Source organism: Mirounga leonina, unplaced genomic scaffold, assembly GCF_011800145.1.
Source record: "Mirounga leonina isolate KUSES-001 unplaced genomic scaffold, KU_Mleo_1.0 Mir_91, whole genome shotgun sequence".
In the NCBI taxonomy this organism is placed as follows: domain Eukaryota; kingdom Metazoa; phylum Chordata; class Mammalia; order Carnivora; family Phocidae; genus Mirounga; species Mirounga leonina.
In genome coordinates this window covers 20,243,760-20,267,293 of record NW_023270839.1, presented here as the reverse complement: position 1 = coordinate 20,267,293, position 23,534 = coordinate 20,243,760, and the positions used below count along the sequence as shown (strand labels likewise).

Here is a 23,534-nt window from a genome sequence, read left to right as displayed (position 1 = left end):
TAAATAATGGGAAAAGCACAGGCACTGGATTTACCCTCTCCCCAGAGAACATTGCAAAAGGACAATGAAGATATTTACCCCTTTTCCTCCCTTACTCCCCTCATTCTTTTGTTGAAGAAAGTAGTTCCCAAAAGTAAAAAAGAAACATTTAGAGATACTGTCTTCCTTTAGCCATTCCACTAGCCTGTGAGATGGAAGTTAGTGTTTGGTTGTGGCCACCATTTTCCTTTAGCCTTCTGAGCAAAGCTACTCTTACTACAGGAACCTCTAAGGATTTTCTTGTGGTGATGGACATGCTGGTCATAAAGATAATCCAAACCTAAGTGTATAACTTAGTTTTGAGGCCATGCCTGTGTATGAATCAAATTTTACATCATTTTTAAAGGTATTTGTAGAATAGAGTTGCTTTCCTTGAAGGAATGCTTGGGTTGAAGAAGTATCGTTCCCTTCTCAGTGTCACAAAACCACAGTTAACTTTTCCCTTCCTTCTTCTTTTCTTGAAGATCCTTCATAATATACCCTAACTTCCCTTTCTAATATTACCTTTTTTAAAAAAGATTTTATTTATTTGTTTAACACACAGAGAGAGAGAGCGTGCGCAAGCAGGCAGAGCGAGAAGGAGAAGCTGAGCAGAGAGCCTGATGCAGGGCTCAATGCCAGGACCCTGGGGTCATGACCTGAGCCAAAGGCAGATGCTTAACCAACTGAGCCATCCAGGCATCCCTCTAACATTATCTCTTGCAAATACTTTGCCTTAACCCTTAGTCAGTCAATCTGAGCCACTTGCCTTTCCTTCATTTTTTTTTTTAAGATTTTATTTATTTATTTATTTATTTATTTATTTATTTATTTATTTATTTTAGAGAGAGAGAGAGAGAGCATGAGCAGGCGTGGCGGGGAGGAGCAGAGGGAGAGAGAATCTCAAGCAGACTCCATGCTGAGTGTGGAGCCCGTAGTGGGGCTTGATCCCATGACCCTGAGATCCTGATCTGAGCCAAAACCAAGAGTCGAACGCTTAACCGACTGAGCCACCCAGGCACCCCATCCCTCAGTTATTCTTATACTTTCTGTTTAGGCTGTCTCTTTTTCCTTGGATGCTTTGGTTCACCTTCATTCTCATTTAGCGATTTATTTACTTTACCCTTTTGATTTACTTTGTGTATAGAACAAGGTTCCATCTTGTTCCACAAAGGATTTAAGGAGTATCACCAAACTCAAACACAGGTGCTTCTAGGCAACTGACTTCCGCAGTTGCCAACTCTGTGCTTTAGTTTTCTCTTCGGTAAAATCATAGTAATTGTATCCCACCTTATTGTTATTTTGAGAATTAAGGGGGACAATCTCTTAAATATGCTTAGAACAATGTCTGGAATTCATTTACTTATTCACTCATTCTGTAGTATTTATTGAGCACTGACTGTGTGCCAGCATATACAGTACACAAAGACCCCTGCTCTTTTGGAGCTTATATTCTAGTGGGGGAGAAAGATAATAAATAGTAAAGAGGTAAATGATACAGTATGTCAGGAAAGACTAGTGCTGTGGCAAAAAAGAAGGTATGGTAAGGGTGATTCAGAATGCTGATGGGGGCTGTGGTGATGGGGAAGAATGGTGAAGGGATAGGAAAGGTGGCAGGTTTCTTTTTTTTTTTTTTTTAAGATTTTATTTATTTATCTGTCAGAGAGAGAGAGAGCACAAGCAGGGGGAGCAGCAGGCAGAGGGAGAAGCAGGCTACCTGCCAAGCAAGGATCCAGAAGTGGAACTAGATCCCAGGACCCTGGGATCACAACCCAAGCCAAAGGCAGACGCTCAACTGACTGAGCCCCCCAGGCGTCCCGAGGTTGCAGTTTTAAATGGGCTAGGTCTTATTGAGAATATGAAACTTGAGCAGACTTGAAGAAAGTAAGGGAGATAGCCGCTTGGATATCTGGCAGAAGAGTCTTGTAGAAAGAGAGGATGGCTAATACAAAGTAGCAGTGTGCCTGGTACATCCAAGGAATATCTGGAGCCCATGGTCGCTGGAGTGGAGGAGTAAGAGAAAGAAGAATACGAGATGAGACCAGGGGGATAGTAGGGACCAAATCACATAGGGCCTTCCTTTAAGAAAAAAAAAAAAAAAAAGATTTTATTTATTTATTTAATTATTTGAGAGAGAGAAGGGGAGGAAAAATGGGTGGAGGGGCAGAGGGAGAGGGAGAAGCAAACTCTCTACTGAGCAGGGAGCCCAATGTGGGGCTCCATCCCAGGACCCTGGGATCATGACCTGAACAGAAGGCAGACTCTTAACCAACTGAGCCACCCAGGCACTCCCCTTTTTTTAAGATTTATTTATTTTAGAGAGAGAGAGCACATGAGTGAGCATGGGGGTCGGGGCAGGAGGGGCAAAGGGAGAGGGAGAGAGAGAATCTCAAGCAGACTCCCCACTGAGTGCGGAGCCTGAGACAGGGCTCAATCTCACAATCCTGAGATCATGACCTGAGCCGAAATCGAAAGTCAGACGCTTAACTGACTCTGCTACGCAGGCGCCCCCATAGGGCCTTCCTTATAGGCATTGTTGGACTTTGGTTTTTTCTCTGAGTGAAATGGGGAACATATGCAAGCTTTCAAACAGAGGAGTTATGTGGTTTGACTTAGATTTTTATAGGATCACTTTGGCTGTTGTGTTGAGAATAGACTGTAGATGTTGTAAGGGTTACAGTGGGAAGTCCCTCAGGGATCTTGCCGTAATCTGGGTGAGCAATGATGTAACTCAGACTAGAGTGATGTCAGTGGAGATAGTAAGAATCGGTGAGATTCTAGACACACAGTATTTTAAAGGTAGAGCCAATGTGATTTCCTGTCTGATCAAATGAAGAATGAGAGAGAAATAGAATAATGACTCCAAAGATAAACCAAAAACTTGAAAAAAAGTTACTTATAGGAGGAGAGAAGAAGCAGACTGTGAGGCAGCCAGGGATAGGAGGTAGACTTTTAAAAATTTAATTTATTTTGTAGATTTGACTTTGAAATATAAATGTTTTAGAGCAGTATGAACCAAAATTAATTCAAAATGACCAATCTGACAAATAACTTGATTCAGAGTATATTTTTTGAATCTACACATCAATAAAGAAAGATAACCCAATTATAAAGTGGGCAATTTGAGTGGATTGCCACAAGAGAAGATGCACAAATGGCCAATAAGTACAGGAAAAAGTGTTTATCCTTAGTCCTAGGGAAATACAAATTAAAACCACAGTGCACTATCACTTAACATCCACAAAATGGCAAAAGTTAAAAGACCTATACTACCAAATGTTAGCAAGATCATGGAACAAATAGAACTCTTATACACTGCTAATAGTAGTATAAAATGTGATAACCACTTTAGAAAACTATTTGTAAGTTTCTTTTTTTTTTTTAAGATGTTATTTATTTATTTGAGAGAGAGAATGAGAGACAGAGAGTACGAGAGGGAAGAGGGTCAGAGGGAGAAGCAGACCCCCCACTGAGCAGGGAGCCCGATGCGGAACTTGATCCAGGGACTCCAGGATCATGACCTGAGCCGAAGGCAGTCGCTTAACCAACTGAGCCACCCAGGTGCCCTATTTGTAAGTTTCTTATAAAATTAAACAAATACCTATCCTATGACCTAGTAGTTCCACTCCTGGACATTTACCCAAGAGAAATGAAAACACATGTGTTCACAAAAAAACTTGTGATGGCTGTTCATAGGAACTTTATTCATAATAGCCCCACACTGGAAACAACCCAAATGTCCACTAGTAGGAGAATGGATAAACAAATTGTGGTATCTTCATGCAATATAAAGATTTAAAAAAAACTATAAATGTATACACATAGATAAAAAATAAAAAACATCATTCTGAACAAAAGAAACAAAATATGAAAGAATATTGTTAGTTGGTCTCCTGGGGAACTAATGCCAAGACCTAATTAGATGTGCAAGCGAGGGGCGCCTCAGCTCCTCAGTGCCTCAGTCGGTTGGGCGTCTGCCTTTGGCTCAGGTCATGATCCCAGAGTCCTGGGATTGAGCCCCATGTTGGGCTCCCTGCTCAATGGGGAGCCTGCTTCTCCCTCTGCCTGCAGCTTCCCCTGCTTGTGCTCTCTCTCTCTCTCTGACAAATAAATAAATAAAATCTTTAAAAAAAAGATGTGCAAGAGATTTATCTGGGGAGTATATTGGTTATCTTTCGATTCACAACAAATCAACCCAAAACTTAGTAGCTTAAAATAGCAAATATTTATTATCTCACATAGTTTTTAAAGATCTGAAACCAAGGAGCAAATTAGTTGAGTGGTTTTGGCTTAGGATTTCTCATGAGGTTGTGGTCAAGTTGTTGGTTGAGTTTATAGTAACCTGAAGGCGTGACTGAGGCTGGATATCTGCTTCCAGTATGGCTCACTCACGTGGCTATTGGCAGGAAGCCTCAGTTCCTCACCACGTAGGCCTCTCCCTAGGTCTACATGGCAGCTGGCTTGGCAGCTGGCTTCTCTCAGAGCAAGTGAGCAAAGAGAGAAGAAGGAGGGAGCCGCAATGATGTTGGAAGTTAGACACCATTACTTCTCTCTTACTCTATTTATTAAAAGCAAGCCACTAAATCTAGTCCACTCTCAAGAGGAGGGAAATAGGCTCTGCCTTTTGAAGGGAGTGTCAATGAATTTATGGATATATTTTAAACCACTACAGGGAGGGACCAGGGAAAGACAGAGAGAGCCTTCAGACCAAGATATAGGTCTGACATCTGTGGAAGGAGAGAAGGAAGGAATAAATCTTTGAATGGAAGAGTCTTGTCCTACAGCATGGTTCCAAGAAAGGTTTGGGCTGATGAAGAACCTTTAAGTCAGGGGGTGGGCAAAATGGGTGAAGGGGTTAATTGAATAGCGATGGATGGTAACCAGACTTATTGTGGTGATCAATTTGTAGTGTATACAAATATTGAATTATTGGGGTGCCTGTCTGGCTCAGTGGGTAGAGCATGTGACTCTTGATATAGGGGTTGGAAGTTCAAGTCCCCAGTTGGGTGTAGAGATTACTTAAAAATAAAATCTTTAAAAAAAACCCAAATATTGAATTATTATGTTGTATACCTGAAACTAATATGTCATACACCAATTTTACCTTCAAAAATGTGAGCAAATCTATTGGTTTAATGTACCCATTAACCTAATACCTAATGTTAAATTAGGAATATTAAAATTGACCTGAAGAACAGGTCCTAGCAAGAAAAAAAATTCAATAAATTTTTTATCTCAAAAAATTGTCTTCAATCGGGCTCCTGGGTGGCTCAGTTGGTTAAGCGACTGCCTTCGGCTCAGGTCATGATCCTGGAGTCCCTGGATCGAGTCCCGCATTGGGCTCCCTGCTCGTCGGGGAGTCTGCTTCTCCCTCTGACCCTCCCCCATCTCATGCTCTCTGTCTCTCATTCTCTCTCTCAAATAAATAAATAAAATCTTAAAAAAAAAATTGTCTTCAAGTCAAAGGCACTTGTTGGAGGCATCTTGCACATCACAGCATTGGTCCTGCTTTTGTAGCCCTGCTGTGCTCTGTCATGGGCTGGGAGCAGCCTCTAGAAAGTGTGGCTTTGGTGCAAATGTGGTTGTAGACCCAGAGTGGCAGCAGGTGGGGTCATTAGTTATTGATGTTCCCTGAAAGCAGATTTCAGTGGTGTGTTTTCACGGTTGCTACAAGTACATACTGCATGGATAAGTTTATGTGAAATTCCAGAATGGGCAAAACTAATCTACAGTGATAGAAAGCAAGTAAGTGGTTGCTTGGGGCTGGGGAGGGTGTGAGAATTAATTGCAAAGGGGCACAAGGGAACTTTTTGGGGTGGTGAAAATGTTCTATATTTGATTGTAGTGGTGGCTACACACACAAACACACACACATGTTTGTTGAACTCATTAAAATGCTACACTTAAAATGGGCACATTTTATTGTACATAAATGATATATAAAGTTTACTAAAAAACACAATGAGATACTACTTTACCACGACAATACCAAATGTTAGGGAGATGTGGAACACCTGAATTTCTCACATGTTGTTAGTGGGAGTATAAAATTATACAAGTTTTTAGAAAGTTTGGCAGTTTCTTACAAAGTTAAGCAAATACCTATCCTGTGACCCAGATGTTCCACTCTTAGATATCTACACAAGAGAAATGAACACATATGTTCATGAAAGATCTATTTATGAATATTGACAGCAGCTTTATTTATAACAGTCTTAAAATAACCCAAATATCCATCAATAGGAGAACTGATAAGCAAAATGTGGAAAATATATACAATAGAATACTACTGAGCAGTAAAAAAGAACGAACTACTGATGCATGCAATGACTTGGATGAATCTCAAAGCTGTTATGTTGAGTGAAAGAAGCTGAATATAAAAGACTACATACTAGGACGCCTGGGTGGCTCAGTCAGTTAAGTATCTGCCTTCAGCTCAGGTCATGATCCCAGGGTCCTGGGATTGAGTTCCTCATGGGGTTCCCTGCTCAGCAGGGAGCCTGCTTCTCCCTCTGTTCCTTACCCTGCTTGTGCTCTCTCTCTCTCTCAAATAAATAAAATCTTAAAAAAAGACTACATACTAGATGATTCCATTTACATTAAAATTATTAAACAGGAAAAGCTAATCTATGATGGTAGAAATCAGAATATGGTTGCCATGAAAGTATGGTTGCCACTCTCTGAAGAAAATATTTTATATCTTGATTGATACGTAGGTTTCACAGATGTGTGCATTTGTCAAAACTCATTACATTATACAAGTAAGAGCTGTACATTTCATTGTATTTAATCTCAAAAAAATCAAATAGTCACTAAAAATAAAAAACAAAATGAAATAAATTAACCTCACTGTATTAAATTAGTAAAATTATTTCAAATGACTCTAAAATACAACAATTTAACTGTACTTTTTTCAAAAATTTTTATTGTAAAATACACGTAAAATTTACCATTATAGCCAATTTTTTTCCATTATAGCCAATTTTAAGTGTATGGTTCAGTGATACTAAATACATTCATAATATTGTGCAATCATCAGCACCATCCATCTCTATTCCTCTTTTTATCTTGTAGAACAGAAACTCTATACCTGTTAAGTAACAACTCCCTATTCCTCCTCCCCCCAGATCCTGGTAGCCACCATTTCACTTTCTGTCTCTATGCTTTTGACTACTCTAGATAATTATATAAAGTGTATAAGTACCTCATATAAGTGGAATCATACAGTATTTGTCTTTTTGTGATTGGCTTATTTTCCTTAGCATAATGTCTTCAAGATTCATCGATGTTGTAGCTTAAGACTTAACTGTACATTTTTAATGAGATGTACCCTAAGGAAAAAAAATAAACTGCAAAGAAATGTTAAAGTTTTTTCATTAGTTGTCTCATTAGTAATAATTTTCGTTATTTTTTCTGAAATAAATTATATATATATAGAGAGAGAGAGACAGAGAGAGAACAGAATAAAGCAAATTATGTTAACGTTATCAGGAACCAAGATGTTGATCATAAGAGAGATACAAATATAAAATCAAGAAACTTGGGTAAAATCCCTGAAATCCTAAAATTTAATTGGAAAAAGCAAAACAATGACCAATCCAATGTTAGCAATAAGCTTCCCAACCATCCAAATTGTGGTCTCTAAATGTCATTTACTACTAAAATGAACCAAGGCTTCTTAAAGAAGCATCTGATTCCAGATCTGGAGCAGGAAATGGACAAGATGAACCTGGAACATCTTATTACAACAGAAAACAAGAAAGCTACTAAAGACCACTGGAATCATGTCAAAAGGACTCTGGAGCTAATCTGAAGGGATTTCCACAGTCCAAAGATGTGATGACATGCATTTCAAAATGAGCAATAACTTCAATGTCTTGAATATACTAAATGTGTTAAAACCCATGACTTCATATTGAGACTAAAACCAAAAATCTCATTGGTCAGGGGCACCTGGGTGGCTCAGTCAGTTAAGCATCTGCCTATGGCTCAGGTCATGATCCCGGAGTGGAGCCCCACGTTGGGCTCCTTGCTCAGCAGGGAGCCTGCTTCTCCCTCTCCTTCTGCCATTCCTCTGGCTTGTGCTCTCTGGCTCTCTCTATCTCGCTGTGAAATAAATAAAAATATTTTTTTAAAAAGACTCTTAAAAAAAATCTCATTGGTCATCTTTGGAGTATGCTATGGACTCTCATCATTTGGAGAACTATTCTCTATTACATAGAGAACCTCAAGTCATTAATTTGAAAACTAGCAAATCAAAAGAAAGAATCAAGCATTTATTCTGCCTTTCCTTAGGTAATCAAATATTTGATGAAGGAAAGGTTCTTATTTATAAAAGAATTCCAGCTAATAAATGAAGGCAGTATGTTATAATTAGAGTATCACTATTTTGCAGCTCTTAGTGAAATAATGCACCTAGGTAATGATTACCAATGACTGCTAAACTATCAAGTAAAAAGATAGTAACATTTGAGCCTATTTATCAATTGTAACAAAGCAAAAATACATTCGACCAGGTGTTATATGTCTCCTGATAAGATGCAACAGGAAGAAACTAATGATGCACTATATGTTGGCTAATCGAATTTAAATTAAAAAAAGATGCAATAGGAAGTAAGTGATAGCACTCATGAAGTATTCTTGCCAAAAAAGAAAAAATGGAGCATAAATCGTAACAATTCTATATCTAACTGTCCATTTATAGGAAATAAGATATAAAGAAATATGACAGATGACACCATGGGGATGCAATAAAAAAAATCCACAGTGCTGGAAATTTTACAGAACAAATGATGAAACAAATGTTTCATCAACAAATATATAAATTTCAGGAAATGGGGCACCTGGGTGGCTCAGTTGTTAAGCGTCTGCCTTTGGCTCAGGTCATGATCCCAGGAGCCTGGGATCGAGCCCCGCATCGGGCTCCCTGCTCGGTGGGAAGCCTGCTTCTCCCTCTCCCACTCCCCCTGCTTGTGTTCCCTCTCTCACTGTGTCTCTCTCCGTCAAATAAAATCTTAAAATATATATATATATATAAATTTCAGGAAATAAAAATGAGTTACAGATTAAAAGATAGCTAAGAAAAGAATCCAAATGCAATGTATAAATCTTGTTTTGGAATTGCAAAAAAAAAAAAAATGAGAGAGAGAGAGAGACAATTGGAGAAATTTGAACACTACATGTTTGGTAACATTAAGAAATTACTGTTAATTTTCTTTGTATGTGTTAATGATATATATTTAGGTAAACCTGTAAAATATAGGTTCTCTATATTTTACACACAAATACAAGTATTTATGGATGAAATTATATGATATCTGGAATTTGCTTAAAAATAATCAGTTGGGAAAGAGGTGGGAAATTGGATGAAATAAGACTGGATATTTGTTGATAATTGCTGAAGTTGGTTGATAAGTACATGGGTTATTTATTTTCTTTTTCTATTAAAAAAAAAGAATATCTCCAAGCTTTTTGTTATAACAACAGGAAGGATGAAGTTTCATCCCCATCACTGAGATGGGGAAGGTTGCAAGTGGAGCAGGTTTAATAGAAAAAAATGAGTTAAAATTTAAGCATATTGAGTTTGAGATGTCATTTGAACATCCAAATGGAGATACTGAACAGGCAGTTAGATATATAAATTTGGGATTTGGGAGAGAGGTCTGGGCTGAAGATACAAAGTTGGGAGTCATTAACCTACAGATGACATTTATAGCAATGAGGCTGGATGAGGTCAAAAAAGGAGCAAGGGTAAACATAGTAAGTGCTCAATAAATATTCATTATAAATATGATTATTACTTTTGATTTCTTTCCTCTCTGAACTCCTACAGCACTTTTATTGTATCTTGTATTATAGTTATTTGTATACATGTCTTATGCTCTCTACAAATTATAAGTTCCCTGAATGTGGGACCGATATCATTTTTTTTTAAAAGATTTACTGATTTGGGGTGCCTGGGTTGCTCAGTCGGTTAGGCGTCTGCCTACGGCTCGGGTCATGATCCTGGGTCCTGGGATTGAGCCCCATGTTGGGCTCTCTGCTTGAGGGGGAGCCTGCTTCTCCCTCTCCCTCTGCCTGCCACTCCCCCTGCTTGTGCTCTCTCTCTCTCTCTCTGTGTCAAATAAATGAATGGACTCTTTAAAAAAAAAAGATTTACTTATTTAGTTTAGAGAGGGTGTGGGGTATGGGGAGGGGCAGAGGGAGAGGGAGAGAAAGAACCTCAAGCAGACTCCCTGCTGAGCGTGGAGCCTAAGGCAGAGCTCAATCTCACAACGCTGAGATCAGGACCTGAGCCGGAATCAAGAGTCAGACTCTTTACTGCCTGAGCCACCCAGGCACCCCGTGGGAATTATATCTTTATCATCTTTATACATTGCTCTCCTTCCACTACCACCATGGAGCCAGAATGGTGTCTTGCACATAACTGATTTGAAATTAATAAATGAACTAGAGTTTGTAAAGAAATTTCTGGTCAGGGCTATATGGATTTTCTGGCTTCAGGTTCATGAGACTCCCTATATTGATGGGCTTATGTGAACAGGGCCAAAATGTGTTACTGTAGTTCTTGCTAACTAGTTAGCACATTGGTTCTGCATAGCCTAGATCAGCCTTTGGGATCCAACCCTATCTAAGACAGTACAGAGGAAAAACAAAACCATGATTATATGGTCAATTAATCTTTGACAAAGGAAGCAAGAATATGCAATGGGAAAAAGTCTCTTCAATAAATGGTGCTGGGAAAACTGAACAGCTACATGCAAAAGATTGAAATTGGACCACTTTCTGACACCATACACAAAAATAAACTCAAAGTGGATTAAGGACCTAAATGTGAGACCTGAAACCATAAAAATCCTAGAAGAGAGCTTGGGCAGTAATCTCTCTGACATGGGCCAGAGCAACATTTTTCTAGATACGTCTTCTGAAGCAAGGGAAACAAAAGCAAAAATAAACTATTGGGACTATACCCAAATAAAAAGGTTTTGCACAACAAAGGAAACCATCAACAAAACAAAAAGGCAACCTACTGAATGGTAGAAGATACTTGCAAATGACATACCCAACTAAAGGTTAATATCCAGAATATAAGGTACTTATACGGGACATGTGGGTGGCTCAGTTGTTTAAGTGTCTGCCTTCAGCTCAGGTCATGATCCCAGGGTCCTGGGATGGAGTCCCACATCAGGCTCCTTGCTCACGGGAGCCTGCTTCTCCCTCTGTCTGCTGCTCCCCTTGCTTGTGTGCACTCTCTCTCTTTCTCTCTGACAAATAAATAAAATCTTAAAAAAAAAAAGAACTTACAAACTCAACACCAAAAAAACAAATAATCCAATTTAAAAAATGGGGAGAAGTCATGAACAGACATTTCTCCAAAAAAGACATATAGATGGCCAACAGACACATGAAAAGATGCTCAACATCACTCATCAACAGGAAAATGCAAATCAAAACCACAATGAGATATCACCTTACACCTGTCAGAATGACTAAAATAAAAAACACAAGAAACAGGGGCGCCTGGGTGGCTCAGATGGTTAAGTGTCTGCCTTCGGCTCAGGTCATGATCCCAGGGTCCTGGGATCGAGTCCCACATCAGGCTCCCTGCTAGGTGGGGAGCCTGCTTCTCCCTCTGCCTCTCTCTCTCTTGCTCTCTCTCTCTGACTCTCATGAATAAATAAATAAAACATAAAAAAAACACACACACAAGAAACAAGTGTTGGTGAGGATGTGGAGAAAAAGGAACCCTCATGCCCGGTTGGTGGGAATACAAACTGGTACAGCCACTGTGGAAAACAGTATGGAGGTTTCTCAAAAAACTAAAAATAGAACTATCATATGATCCAGTAATTCCACTGCTGGGTATTTACCTAAAGAATATGAAATACTAATTTGAAAAGATATATGCACCCCTATGTTTAATGCAGCATTATTTACAATAGCCAAATCATAGAAGCAGCCCGTGTCCATCGATAGATGAATAGATAAAGAAGTATATATATATACAATGGACTATTATCCGGCCATAAAAAAGAATGAAATCTTGCCGTTTGCAACAATATAGATGGAGCTAGAGAGTATAATGCTAAGCTAAATAAGTCAGTTGGAGAAAGACAAATACCATATGATTTCACTCATATGTGGAATTAAGAAATAAAAGAATAGGAAAAAAGAGACAAACCACAAAAACAGACTCATAACTCATAACTGTAGAGAACAAACAGTTATCAGAGAGGAGGTGGGAGGGGAGATGGGGAAATAGGTAAAGGCGATTAAGAGTACACATCTTGAGGGACACCTGGGTGACTGAGTCGTTAAGCTCAGGTCATGATCCCAGGGTCCTGGGATCGAGCCCTGCATTGGGCTCCCTACTCGGCAGGAAGCCTGCTTCTCCCTCTCCCACTCCCCCCGCTTGTGTTCCCTCTCTTGCTGTGTCTCTCTCTCTCTCTGTCAAATAAATAAATAAATAAAATCTTTAAAAAAAAAAAAGTACACATCTTGATGAGCACTGAGTAACGTACAGAATTGTTGAATCACTATATCGTACACCTGAAACGAATTTAACACTGGATGTTAACTATACCGGAATTAAAGAATAATTAAAGGGGTGCTTGGGTGGCTCCGTCGGTTAAGCATCCGACTCTTGGTTTCAGCTCAGGTCATGATCTCAGGGATGTGAGATGGAGCCCTGTGCTGGGCTCTACCCTCAGTGCGGTCTGCATGAGATTCTTTCCTCCTCCCTCTCCCGCCCCCTCTGACCCTCCTCCCCCACCCCTCAAATAAATAAAAATTTAAAAATAATAATAATTTTTAAAAAGTGCAGAGGGGAGATGGGTGAAGTAACCTAGAATGGAATGAAGGGCAATATGGCATAGTGATATGGGGAGTAGGATACAAAATCAGCACCATGTATATGATTTTATATATACACACCCTTACCTCAGAGGATGAGTAAACATTTCATGGTTCAGCCACTCATGGGTGAATAGGAATCAGTGTGGTGTCCTTGGCCACTGAAGTGTTTTATTTTCTTCTTATATTTCTCAGCTCCAGAACATTCTCCCCATTGGGACTTAAGAGTTCAGGAATAGCTATTTTTTTTCATTTTTGTTTTAATCTGCAAGATGACTTTTCTCATTTTCTACCATCCTGGCTCTCGTTCCTGGAAGTTTCCAAAGGCTCTAAGAATATTCCTTTTCTTGCTCTCATCCTATTCCTATGTTGGATGCAGGTAAACTTTTCTTGTAGTTTTGGTTAGTACCACCCCTGCTCAGCTCCAATCTTGGATAATTTGGTACTGTTGCAGGATTGCAGGTTCTTGTCTCACGGAGTCGAAGACTGAATCTCGCAGACAGAAAAGGGTGAAGTGAAGTGAAGTTTATTAAGTGAAGGTGAAAGCAGAAAGGAAAGAAAAAACTCTCCAGAGTGTGAGGGGTCCCGAGTGGGTTGCCACTGAGGGTTTTTAGGACAGGTCTTTTATTGAAAACCTGACCAGGAAGCTTGTGGCCTTGAGATTCTTGTGCTGTCTTAGTTTGAGCAGGGACTATTGATTCCCTTACTGACTTACTCCTTTGAGGTCTGGTCATTTTCTGTGATTACATTGTAGCCGCCGAAGAAAAATACGCCCTAACATCCAGGGCCAGGTGGTCTGGTCTATTCCCTTCTCTGTCTTAGCACTTCTGCCTGACAGGAATATTTTCCGAGCCTAGTCAGGGGTTATCTCTCTCTCTCCCCATCTCTCCCTGCCTATACCTTAACCCTTTCCTAACTTCAGTACCACTCAATTTTCTTCTTTCTTCCTTCCTTCCTTCCTTCCTTCCTTCCTTCCTTCCTTCCTTCCTTCCTTCCTTCCTTCCTTCCTTTCTTTTTCTCTTTCACATCAAGATCAGGAAAATAACATTGATTCAATACTATTATATGATCTACAGACCTTATTCAGCTATCATCCATGCTTCCATTAGAGTTCTTTATGGCAGGGACGCCTGGGTGGCTCAGTTGGTTAAGAGTTCTTTATGGCAGAAGGAAAACCAAGTTCTTGTCCAGGGTTCGGTTCTGGATTACAAATTGCATTTGATGGTTTTGAGTCTTATCTCATTAATCTGCTCAAATCTGAATCAGTTCCTCAATCTTTTTTTGTCATTCTTGATCTTGGCACATCTCTCTCTCTCTCTCTGTTTCCTATGTCTCTCTTTGAAGACTATGGGCTGGTTATTTGTATAGCATCTATCAATTTAGGCTTATCTGATATCTCCTCAGGGTCAGATTCAGGTATTGAATTTTTGGCAGGAATACAATTAAAGTGACATTATGTCCTTCTCAGTGCATCATATCAAGTGACCCATAATGGTATTTTACCCCATTACTGGTGATGTTAACTGGAATCACTTGGTTAGGTTGGTGAATGCCAAATTTTTTTCACTGCAAACATACTACTTTCTGTTTGTAATAATTCAATACATTTTAGGGAGATACTTTGAGACTATGTAAATACCCTCTTTTCCACCACATTGCTAGTTTTATTTTTAAGATTTTATTTATTTATTTGAGAGAGAGAGAGAGCATGAGAGGGGAGAGGTCAGAGGGAGAAGCAGACTCACCGCTGAGCAGGAAGCCCAGGACCCTGGGGTCATGACCTGAGCTGAAGGCAGTTGCTTAACCAACTGAGCCACCCAGGGACCCCACATTGCTAGTTTTAGCATGAATGACATTTATTTATTTTAAGTCATCTTTATTGTGAAATACAACACACATAAAAATGAATAAAATATAAACATACAAAGGTATGAATTATAAATTGTATACCTGTTATTGCCCCTGGTAATAAAAATAGGACATTTCCAAGCACCTCACTTGCCTCTTAAAGAGTTAAAACCCCGTTACCCTTTCTAAAATTAAACCCTAGTCCTGACTTTTATTGCAATCATATAGTTTCTTTGTTATTATTATTTTTTTATGATCTAGGTGTACATCTTTAAATACTGAAATTTAGTGTTGTTTCATTAAAAAACTTCTTTTTTTTTTTTTAAGGGGGAGAGAGAGAGAGAGCACATGTACGTGCGTGGGGTTGGTGGGGGCAGGGCAGAGGGAGAGGGAGAGAGAGAATCCCAAACAAGCTCCATGCCCATGGCAGAGCTGACTTGGGGCTCCATTCCACAACCCCAACATCACGACCTGAGCCAAAATCAAGAGTTGGATGCTTAACTGACTGAGCCACCCAGGTGCCCTCATTAAAGAGCTTTTAAAATAGGGAACTTTTAAAATAGTCGGTTAAGTCGCCTCAGGTCATGATCCCAGGGTCCTGGGATGGAGCCCCGCATCATCACATCAGCTTCTCCCTCTGCCTGCCATTCCCCCTGCTTGTGCTCTCTCTCTCTCACACAAATAAATAAAATCTTTAAAAAAAACTTCTAAATTGTAGTACAATACATATAACATAAACGTTACCATTTTAAACATTTTTTTAAAAAGATTTTACTAAAAGATTTTATTTTTTTTAATTTTTATTTTTTTTAGATTTATTTATTTATTTATTTGACAGAGACAGAGAGAGCAGGAACACAAGCAGGGGGAGTGGGAGAGGGAGAAGCAGGCTTCCCGCGGAGCAGGGAGCCCGATGTGGGGCTCGATCCCAGGACCCTGGGATCATGACCTGAGCCGAAGGCAGACACTGAACGACTGAGCCACCCAGGCGCCCCAAAAGATTTTATCTTTTTTTAAGTAATCTCTACACCCAATGTGGGGCTGCAACTCACAACCCCAAGATCAAGAATCGCATGCTCCCCCAACTGAGCCAGCCAGGCACCCCCATTTGAAATTTTTAAGCATACAGTGCAGTCGCATTAAGTACATTCACCTTGCGCAACCATCACCACCATACATCTCCAGAACTCTTTCATCTTCCCAAACTGCCACTCTGTACCCATTAAACAATAACTCTCCTTTTCCTCCCTCCCCACAACTTCCAGAAACCACTATTCTACTTTCAATTTCTACGAGTTTGCCTACTCTAGGTACATCATGTGAGTGGAATCATACAATATTTGTCTTTTTATGTCTGGCTTATTTCACTTAGCAGAATGTTTTCAAGTTCCACCCATGTTGTGGCAGGTTGGTAACACTCTAAATTCTCATCCTGTAGTACCGGATTCCAGGGAGTTATGGATTAGAAAGAAAGCTGAGAGGGAGGAGAGCCAGGAACTCTGGAATCACAGAATGAGAATTTGAAAGAGGAGGGAATCAGCAACACCATCCTACACTGTAAAGGTCAAAGCTAATGAGGTGATTTGACAAGAAATTGTCAGAATCGGTTATTGACAAACCTTTTTAGAGTAACTGCTTTGTGCTTGGAATTGTGCTAGGTACTAGGTTTATGGAGGCTGAAGTCAGATTGCAAAGGATTACAGAATTACTGGTATGGAGAGAGAGGAGTTTGGAGGGAAGGAAAACAGAAAGCCTGGGAGCTTGATGGAGAAGTAAAATGGAAAGGAGATGCTACCGGGACATGGATATTTGAATACTTTTGGAAAAAGAGGAATAAACCAGGGGAAGGATGGCAAATCTCCATCAGTATTCAGATAGGCAAGGACTCCACTCCTCCCCCCTCTCCCCCAACCCCCATACCACAGCTTTCTGTTTCTGTTTCAAGTAAGTGGCTCCTAGTGGAGTTAAACTCTTCAAATTAAATTTGACAAGGTAGAAGGCAGAAAATACTAATAGTTATATTAATATTAGTATATATATAATATACATTAGTGTATATATTATATAGAATACTAATACTTATGTTAGTATGGTATATATAATATTATTCAGCCTTAAAAGGGTAGGAAATTCTGACACATGCTTTCAAAATTACAATATGAATGAATCTTGAGGACATTATGCTAAATGAAATAAGCCAGACACAAAAGGACAACTATTGTATGATTCCATTTATATGAGGTACTTAGAGTTGTCAAATTCATAGAGCCGGAAAGTAGCATGATGGTTGCCAGGGGCTGGTGGGAAGGCGGATGGGGGAGTAGGTATTTAATGGGTACAGAGTTTTAGTTTGGGAAGATGAAAAAATTCTGGAGATGGATGGTGGTGATGGTTGCATAACAATGTGAATGTACTGGGATGCCAGGGTGGCTCAGTCCATTAAGTGTCAGGTCCTGGGATTGAGTCCCACATCGGGCTCCCTGCTTCTCCTTCTGCTCCCCCTGCTTGTGCTTGCTTGCTCTTTCTCTCTCTCTCTGACAAATGAATAAATAAAATCTTTAATAAACAAACAATGTGAATGTACTTAATTCCACTGAACCGTACTCTTAAAAATGGCTAAAACAGTAAATGTCATGTTATATATATCTTACCACAATAAAAAATAACTGAGTAGGAGTATTATGGCAAAATGTTAACAATGTTTGAATCTAGGTGAAAAGGTTTATGAGAGATCATTTTACTATTTTTTATTATAATTTTTGCAAGTTTTCTGTTGCTCTGAAATTTTTTTCAAAATAAAAAGTTTACTTAAAATGAACAGGAGGCAGTCATATAGAGATAAGATACAGACCAGTGGGCTTGCTTCCACTGCTGGGGTTGCAGGTACCAAGTCTGTCAGTCTCGTGTTAGGAAGTTAATATAGTATCATAGGCAAGTATTGAGTACCTTAAGCAATTTGCTTTCACATTTTAATTATATCATACCTCTTTGTTGACTTAACTGCTTCATAAGGATGTGGATTTGACAACTTTTCAACTTCTCCTCTGTTTTCTTCATATTATTTTAATTATTATGAATTCCTAGAACACTAGGGACTGTGTTCAAATTCTGACTCTTGCTAGCTCTAAGACATTATGCAAATTATTTCATCTCTCTACGTTTTAGTGTCCTCATCTGTAAACCTCAGAGAGTATGAAGCTTTTAGGTGGGAGAATGAATGGAAAACAGAGCACAATACCTGCCACATAGTAAAAATGTAATACATGTTATTAGTTAATTATATCATTGGTATATGCCTGGACATGACTGTATAGGTCCAAGTGCAACAGAAGGCATCCTAGGGGTCAGAATCAACTATATGTTAAATATGAGTCAAAATGTAATACTTTAGGGGCGCCTGGGTGGCTCAGTCTTTAAGCGTCTGCCTTCAGCTCAGGTCATGATCTCAGGATCCTGGGATTGAGCCCTGCAACGGGCTCCCTGCTCTGCAGGAAGCCTGCTTCTCCCTCTCCCACTCCCCCTACTTGTGTTCCCTCTCTCGCTATCTCTCTGTCAAATAAATAAATAAAATCTTTAAAAAAATGTAATACTTGAATATTGCAGCTTAAAAGGGATATATAATAGTTTTTTATTAAATTCAGTACTTGTCATATCCTCAGTAAAGTTCTCTGCCACTGGACACCCAAACTGAGTTTCCAAAAGCAAATTTAAAGGTTGGTGAATAGTGTCTGTGAGGTAGGATTAAACCATCTGAGGTTCTTTTGCTTAGAGATGTAATAAGATCTCAGAAAAAGACTAAGTATATAGCACTTATACTTATTGTTTGATTGGTTGAAATAAATTAGAGGATAACTGAACCAGATGAGATGATTCCAGGCTTATGAAAATTTATCCAGGTTTTAAAATTACCGATTAAAGACAATGTGAGAGGAAATGGCTTTAAGCTCTAGAATAAAGGATTTAGGTGAGATGCTTAGAAGAAAAATCTCTGAAAATGAGGTTTATTAAACTTTAAAGTGAGTTAGCATAAAGTCTGATGGGATTTTCTTGTCTTTAGAGGTAAATTAGATTTCTGTCTGTCTGAGGTGGCGTAGGTAAAGATGCACCTGCAGATAGGTAGCCCAGCTGATGGGCTTTTGCACCTTAGAGTCAATGAAGGTCTTTGGCTCACCTAACCACAATCAGTCACAGTCTCAGCGGGTACCCATCCTGCTTGCATTTTCTAATCTTTCTAGGTAATTTAATGATTAATTTAATTGTTACACTGGCTACCAAGGAATTCACAGATTTTGGGGTTTTTTTTTGACAGAGAGAGCACACGCATGCTTGCATGGGGGTGCAGGGAGTGGAGGGGCAGAGAGAGAATCTTAAGCAGGCTTAAGTAGTGGTGGCTTAAGCAGGCTCCAGGCCCAGTGTGGAGCCCCGAGGTGGGGCTAGATCTCACAACCCTGAGATCATGACCTGAGCCGAGATCAAAAGTTGGAGGTGAACCCACTGAGCCACCCAGGCGCCCCTCACAGTTTTTCTTCACAGTTTTATTTGGTAATGGGAATGGCTCAGGCTTGCTTATTTATTTATTTATTTATTTATTTATTTATTTATTTATTTATTTATTTATAGTCATGTTTATTGAGGTTCAGTTTACCCTTTTTTAGTGCACAGTTTTGTGAGTTTTGACAAACACATACGGTTGCTTTTCAAATAATCAAGAGGGCCTATTTATTTATGTCTTGCTTGGGGAGGGGAAATGCAATAGCAGGGCAGAAAAGAGCAAAAATATAGTGACTTTTGGGGTATTTTTATGGGAATCGAGGTCAAGATTTGCCCACAATTGGAACTGGTTGGTTGAGCCCTCACAAATGAGCAGATGAATTCACTTAGTCTACCTAGTGTTGTTAATATCAACCTGCCCTGGTCCTTTTAGAATTAAATTTATTTGGTCACTGGTCTTCTGCAGCATTAGGAGTGGAGGAAAGGAGGAGTCAATTATAAATGATTTCAAGATTAAGAAGTGGGATGTGTCTCTGTGTGTTCTATTGCATTTTTGTTCCACTAGTAAAACATTCCGGGGACCCTAATTATATCTTAGTTACAGCAACAATAGATTCTAGATTTTTCAGGACAGTTTCATTTCAAACATTCTGTCCTTTTGTTTCTGTAAGTTAAGTATACTCACATGACATGCTTTGCTTGTTGGCTTAAAAAATGTGATCACTGTAATTTATAACAGCAGGGAGAAGACTGGTTTATAGGAAGCTCTACTTCCTCTTAGCCTATATGAAGTGCTAAATTGGGCATAGACAGGATTGGAGGATCATGGTTGGGCTGTACCTAAGTCATTCTGAGCCTGGGGTACAGAGAAAGAACTACCTCCTATTGAATGCCTACTGTGTATATGCTTGGCAGTGTGTTAGGCGCTTTCCCTTTTGACAGCCTCTCTGGCTAGAATTCCGTTCCAGATCCAACCACCACTTAAATAAAACAAAACACATACTCCTCATGGTGTCTAGTTAATTAATACAAGTCACAGCTGCCACACCCTCTGTAAGACCCCGGCACCATAATTAGGTTCATAGACTCTTAAGGTTTGGAGGGATCTTTGAGGTCATCTACTTAAAGGGGTGGCAGCTGTTCTCTTCACCCTGGAGTCTGAGAATCACTGTGCTCAATTCTCTCAAGGGGAAGTGCAAAAAAATGTCTGGGGCTATCGTCTCCTTGGGTGTCAAGTTCGTGTAAAGATAGGACAATGATGGGCAAATGTGAAGCTCGAACTATGTTCCATACTGGAAAGGGCAATGGGGAAAAAAAAAAAAAGCTTTACTGGCCCTTCCGACAATGTAAAGGAAACAAACAAACAAACCCCAAACTGGCGGAGACTTAATGTGAGGCCCTTGAATTCATTTAGAGGCCCACATAAAGGGATCCTGATGGACACAGGTAAAACCCAAAGCATCCTCCCTTTCTTCACTTTGAACAGCTCTGAAGTACTAGGCATCCTGGATCCTCTTTGCCTTTTTATTAGAAAGCGGGGGAACCCTCTCCTTTTCTATGGAGGGTGAGAGATGGGGTCTCCAGGTGCAGGAACGATAGAAAACAGGTCTTTTCTCCTGTGTCTGAGTAGTACAAACAATTGTCCTAGAGGCAGGGGAATATATTTCACGCCCTCTCAAGGTCCCTTCGGTTCAAGGATACTGTCATTCTCTGGCTGTACTAGGGGGAGGGCCTGCAACGTCCATGCTGCCATGGAAACACGCCGCGGTGTTCCTTTTTCTTACGTGGGGCGGGGCACTCTGCCTCAGCCACCAATCACCCACAGGGTTTCTTGAGTGGCGGGCAGCCGCAGCGAATGGGCGAGCCGATGCTGCGTGACGCGACGGGAAAAGGGGGAGTTCGCGGCCGGCGGCGGCGGTGGCTACAGCGGCGACCTGGGGATAGAGCTGGAGGGAGCTGGGGAGTGTGCAGGGACCTCTAGCTCCAGCGCGAGTGATCTCCCGCCGGGATGCCTGGTACTGTTTGTAGAAAAGTGGGGGTGCAGTGAGCGCTGAAGGCTTGGGTTTCGGGTCTGAAGGGATGGCTGACCGGAGGGGGCGGGGTGGCAAGCATGGCGGCGGTGACGGGGAAAGGGTTGGAGGGCCCTGAGGAGGGGGTGGGGAAGCAGTAGCTGGGAAGGCTGGGTGGTCTTGAGGAAACGTAAAGGGTTGCGGGTGTTCTGGCGAACAGAGATTACAAAGCAGCCTTTTGGGGGGCCATAGAGGCGCCAGAAGGACGTAGGGAGAGTTGTGGGGGATGGAAAAAGAGGCGGGGAGAGAAGAGGTGAGGAAGGAGAGGAAAGGGTGTCTACGGGGAAGGTGATGGAAAAGAAGAGGGAGAGAAGGATTGGGAGGCTGATAGTAAATAACGAGGGACTCAGGCCTTGGGAGGTATGATAGGAAAGTGCTTGCAGCGATTATAAATATAATCTAATTGGAGCCCTAGACTGGTCCCCTTTCCTAGCTCTTGCACTTCCGCCCCATTATTTAAGCTCAAAGTGCGTGAGGAAGGCTAGTAGGTTACACCGAACTGATCTTTTGTTATTTCATTCCAGGGGAGCAGATGGACCCTACTGGAAGTCAGTTGGATTCAGATTTCTCTCAGCAAGACACTCCTTGCCTGATAATTGAAGATTCTCAGCCTGAAAGCCAGGTTCTAGAAGATGATTCTGGTTCTCACTTCAGTATGCTATCCCGACACCTTCCTAATCTGCAGACACACAAAGAGAACCCTGTGTTGGTGAGTGATACCTTGTTTGGAAATGACTGAGGAAAAATTCTTTTTCATCTAATCAGGATTAATCTGCAAACATAAGTACTTAGGCGATCACTATCTTTTGGATTAAAATTGGTTGGAAAAATGAAATCAACACATTCACAAAAAGTATGCCTCTTTTTGGGTTATTTCATATATAGTGGGGATATTAAGTATGTATATTTTCTAGGATGTTGTGTCCAATCCTGAACAAACAGCTGGAGAAGAACAAGGAGATAGTAATAGTGGGTTCAATGAGCATCTGAAAGAAAACAAAGCTGCAGGTGAGGTGTTTAAAGCTATTGGTCCCTTTTGCAAGAGTGCTCTTGTTGGAGCTGGGTGGATCTAAACATGTGGTTTGGTAAATGTACATAAGGAGGTTTAGCACAGTATCTGGTGCATAGTAGGCACTCAAAAAGTTGATTTTTTAATGTAGCTGATTAGATTGGTATTGTCTACCTTTCTGAACTTGTATTGAAGTTTGGTGGTAAATGCCTTTTATACTAATATCCAGTTATTTTTTTCAGAACCTATGGATTCTTCTCACTTGGACTCATGTAGTTCCATCAGTCAGGTCATTGAACAGTTACCTCAGCCAAACAGGACAAGCAGGTATACTAGTGTTGGCAGGAATTTATTTAAATTTATTAATGGATCAATTCTTTTATTTGTCCCTATTACCTTAAACCAAGGATAAAAGGATTAATCTTATTTTTGTGAATTAGAAAGTGGGATTTGAGAATTGTATTAACTAGTACATTAGTACTGATAGCTAGAATCTCTTTTTTGAAGGTAATAACATTTTTTACACCTGTAGTATTCAAATTGTGATCTATCTTGTGCAGGTAAAACAAAATAAGCATTCTTCATTCTTAGCATAGATATGACTTAATCAGTAGGAAATAAATCATCAAAAAATATTTAGATATGTATTGTCAAAACTGTCTGGCATGCTTTCTACCTACCAGCTAAATTACCTTACCAGTTTTAGACCCAGAATGTTTAATTCATACCCTGAAACAGTGTTGAATTTTTACTTTGTCTTATGTGTAGTTTTACATAGTTCATTTATTGAGTTTATCCTCTGTGAGGCACTAGATTGGATGTTTGATATATAGTCCCATTTAATTTCATCCTTAAAGCAGCTATACTGTGAAGACATTATATTATTTCCATTACATAGAGGGGGAAAACTGATGGGTGAAAAAGTTAAATAACTTGCTGTAGCATACATTGCTTGTAAGTGACAGCTGAGCTTTGAACTCTCCTGACTCAAGTGCCTTCTCTTTCTTTTTTACTATTCACTGCTTCTTAGTCTTCTGCCTAAAATCTAAGATCAAAAGCGAACTTAGACAACTTCACAGGCCTTGTGGTGGCATAGTAGAAAAGGCAGCAGTCAGAGAGGAGAGTGTTAGGTTGAGGTGGTGAAAGAGTATGGGTTTTTTTGTTTGTTTGTTTGTTTTTAAAGATTTTATTTATTTGAGAGAGAGAGAGTGAGAGAGAAAGCACGCATGAGAGGGGATAGGGTCAGA

General features: G+C 40.0%; 1 protein-coding gene across 7 annotated transcripts in view; it reads left to right on the top strand.

Moving 5' to 3' along the window:
• TP53BP1 (tumor protein p53 binding protein 1) overlaps positions 1-23,534 on the top strand; it is a 98,818-nt gene that overhangs the window by 4,502 nt on the left and 70,782 nt on the right. For 6 of the 7 annotated variants that reach the window (XR_004677297.1, XM_034994093.1, XM_034994088.1 and 3 more), the window contains exons 1-4: positions 21,115-21,224; positions 21,803-21,987; positions 22,193-22,286; positions 22,530-22,614. Coding sequence is in view for 5 of the 7 variants with exons in the window: in XM_034994088.1 (XP_034849979.1) it covers positions 21,218-21,224; positions 21,803-21,987; positions 22,193-22,286; positions 22,530-22,614 (371 nt within the window). In the remaining 2 variants the exon portion in view is untranslated. Of the gene's footprint in view, positions 1-21,114; positions 21,225-21,802; positions 21,988-22,192; positions 22,287-22,529; positions 22,615-23,534 lie in introns of those variants that run through there. The other variant, XM_034994089.1, reaches the window with a different exon arrangement.